The following is a 3,055-nucleotide window of genomic DNA, read 5'->3' on the forward strand; positions in this document are numbered from 1 at the left end:
TCTTATTCCCCTCCTCCTCCACCGTCTTCTCCGTCTTCTTCGTATTCTCCTCTTCCTGCTCGTCGCTCTTCTGCTTCTGGTTTTCCTTCTCCCTCTCGTTCTTCTTCTATTGCTTCTTCTTCTCCTTTTTCTGCTTCTGATTATTCTTCTCCTTCTGCTTCCTCTTCGCCTGCTTCTTCTCCTTCTGCTTCTTCTTCGTCTGCTTCTTCTCCGTCTGCTTTCCCTTCTTCTTCTCCTCCGTCTGCTTCTTATCAGTCTGCATCTTCTTCGTCTTCTTCGTCTGCTTCTTCTCGGTCTGTTTCTTCTTTGTCTTCTCCTCCTCCCTCCGCTTTTTCTTCTTCTGCTTCTTCATTTACTTCTTCTCCTCCCGCCTCCTCTCTTCCTGCGTCTTCTTCTTCGTCTTCTGCTTCTTCTTCATTTCCTCCCTATTCCTCCGCCCCTCATCTTTCTGCTCTTCTATTTTCTCCTCCCCCTGCTCCTTCGGCTTCGTCCCCCGGCCCATCTTCTTCCACGGTTTCTTTGTCTTCTCCTGATGCTGCTGCTCCTCTTCCCTCTTCCTCTTCTTCTGCTTCGACTGCTNCACGGTTTCTTTGTCTTCTCCTGATGCTGCTGCTCCTCTTCCCTCTTCCTCTTCTTCTGCTTCGACTGCTTCTTCAGCATCATCATCATCATCACCACATTCTTCATCTTCTTCTTCATCTACTCCTCCTCCGGTTCCGTATGACGATCATCCTCTCTATCGTTTGCCTGCGTTAGAGCCGGGTGTATCTCCTCCTGTGGTATCGATAGTTCGTTGGCAGCGGCCTTTTGGGCTTCCAAATACGGTGCAAGTTTGTTTAGATGAGGTTCAACGTTTATTGGTTAGACGAACTCTAAACCAAAGCCAAGCAGATGCGCTGAGAGTCGCTGCAGAGAAAATAATGACGTTTCTGTTGAAGAAACACTGTACCCCTGTCGAGCACATGCTCCCCATCCGAATTGCATATTTGTTGGGACGTCGTTATGTTCTATTAGATGCCGTTTACAGCGCTATACAAGTGCTGGGGGCCCGTCAGGAGTCGATGGACTCCTGGAAGCGGCTGGTTGAACGCATACCTGTGGATGTTACCCTTGAGCACTCCAAANGGAGTCGATGGACTCCTGGAAGCGGCTGGTTGAACGCATACCTGTGGATGTTACCCTTGAGCACTCCAAAAGCTACGGAGCCAGGTTTGAGCAGAACATACAACTCATACGGAGGCTGGGTGCAGCACTAAGAACACTAAAGAATGGGGAAAGGCCCTCTGCACAAGAAACGGTGGAGTTGAAAGCACAACTGCTCTATGTGCTCAGGACTACAGACTTTGGCAAACCCGTATATGACTACTGGAGAGAACTACATGAAGCGTTCATGAGAGGAGAAAGCACTTAAAGAGTAACTGAAAGACACGCTGTTATGGTGGTAATGGTTATTGATGATGTTGGTAGTGATGGTAATGGTGATGATGATGATGATCATTATTATTATTATTGCGGTGATAATAGGGATTATGATGATGATGGTGATGAAGGGACATAGTGAAACAGGTGTAATATATGCGTACACATTGTAAGGGGTTGCGCTCCCATTTCCTTGACTCCGTTTCTTCGCCGTCTTTGGCTTTAATAGGATTCACCAGGTGCTCGGGGCGAATGCTCAGCTGCGGCAAAAGCAGCAGCAACAGCAGCAGCAAGAGTAGCAGCAACAGCGGCAACAACAGCAACAGCCAGAGCAGCAGCAGCAGCATCCAGTAGAATTGTTCAAGATGACGGCTGGCCACTTAAGTGTATCTCAATGCATGCACATTGACCGCCTCCAATTTCGTTTTATTTGATAAGGATGATCATAAATTTGGTCGTCCTTTACTTTAATAAACGCCGCATATTGCGTTCCCCACAAGGTCCCCCTTTAATGCTGACTGCGCCATTTGTCTCTATGCTCGATATTTTGGCTCATGAGTTGCTGCATTGTTGCTCCCGTTGTAGCATCAATGCGGTGCTGGACTTGTGCGGAATTCACAAGTCATTAAACTGTTCGACATTTTTAGATATGACAAAGTATTTGTCTTGTACGTCTGTCTCACGTTTGGGGATAGAAGGAATAAGAAAATAAAGCAGCAATACCTGCAGAATTAGGACATGCAGCTGTAAGTGCAATTACATAGATAAATATGTATGTANTAAAGCAGCAATACCTGCAGAATTAGGACATGCAGCTGTAAGTGCAATTACATAGATAAATATGTATGTAACACTATAATAATAGAGTAATATATAGGTATAATTCTATAGTATATATAATCTTAGATACATTAGCTTATATAATAGTGCAGTAATACGATATTTGCTGCTGTTCGTTAATTTCAGTGAACTACTGCAAATTGCTTCCAACAAATACAGAAGAATATGGTACCTGCCGTTGTATTTTTGTCGGTGCACCGTTTGCAACACCATAAGCAACCACAGCAACGGCAACAGCAACAGACGACAGTACAGCGGTGAAGCAGAAGAGAAGACAGCATTAGCTGGCATACCAGGGCCAGTACTTGCCGTCCTAGCAGGCGAGCAGCCACAGCAGCAGCAGCCACAGCAGCAGCAGCCACAGCAGCAGCAGCGACAGCAGCAGCAGCCACAACAAGAAAGCGGATGCTCTTCGCTTCGGCTGCTCTCGAACCGTCTGATTTCGCAAGCTCGCGCACACCGCAGCGCCAACGACAGCAACAAGAAGAACCGCGGCAGCAACAGGAGCATGCAGATGAAGACGGGGGACGGCTGCTATAGCTACCACCCGCATAGATATCATCAGGGAAATCAGCGAAAACAACAACAGCGACAACAGCACCAGGTGGCTTCTTCCCTGCTCGGTGTTGAGGCCATAGAAGACGAGAGTGAGGAAACCATTTTGAAAACTCTCAGTGTTGCACAGCAACAACTCGTTTTGGTTTCTTTTCCGCTCTGCTTCAGCACTGACAAGCCTGAGTGGAAGCTTTGCCTGTGCAAGTTACTCCTTCGTATGCCTCTTGCATCGACCACACAT

General features: G+C 47.1%; 2 protein-coding genes across 2 annotated transcripts in view; one reads left to right on the top strand and one right to left on the bottom strand.

Annotated features, from left to right (window-relative positions):
• Positions 1 to 106: 106 nt before the first annotated feature.
• Positions 107 to 352, bottom strand: EMH_0003450 (uncharacterized protein; the record flags this gene model as incomplete). The annotated part of the gene is made up of 1 exon (XM_013496377.1): positions 107 to 352. The coding sequence occupies one exon, from the start codon at positions 350 to 352 to the stop codon at positions 107 to 109; it is 246 nt and encodes an 81-aa protein (XP_013351831.1).
• A 610-nt stretch (positions 353 to 962) lies between these two features.
• Positions 963 to 3,055, top strand: part of EMH_0003460 (uncharacterized protein) — a gene marked incomplete at both ends in the record, with an annotated part of 4,219 nt that continues 2,126 nt past the window's right edge. Inside the window, 4 exon segments of the mRNA XM_013496378.1 lie at positions 963 to 1,122; positions 1,126 to 1,209; positions 1,525 to 1,588; positions 2,386 to 2,906. Coding sequence (XP_013351832.1) covers positions 963 to 1,122; positions 1,126 to 1,209; positions 1,525 to 1,588; positions 2,386 to 2,906 — 829 coding nt within the window.

The sequence above is a fragment of the Eimeria mitis genome, genomic scaffold (assembly GCF_000499745.2).
Source record: "Eimeria mitis Houghton genomic scaffold, Emh_scaff207, whole genome shotgun sequence".
Lineage (NCBI taxonomy): Eukaryota > Apicomplexa > Conoidasida > Eucoccidiorida > Eimeriidae > Eimeria > Eimeria mitis.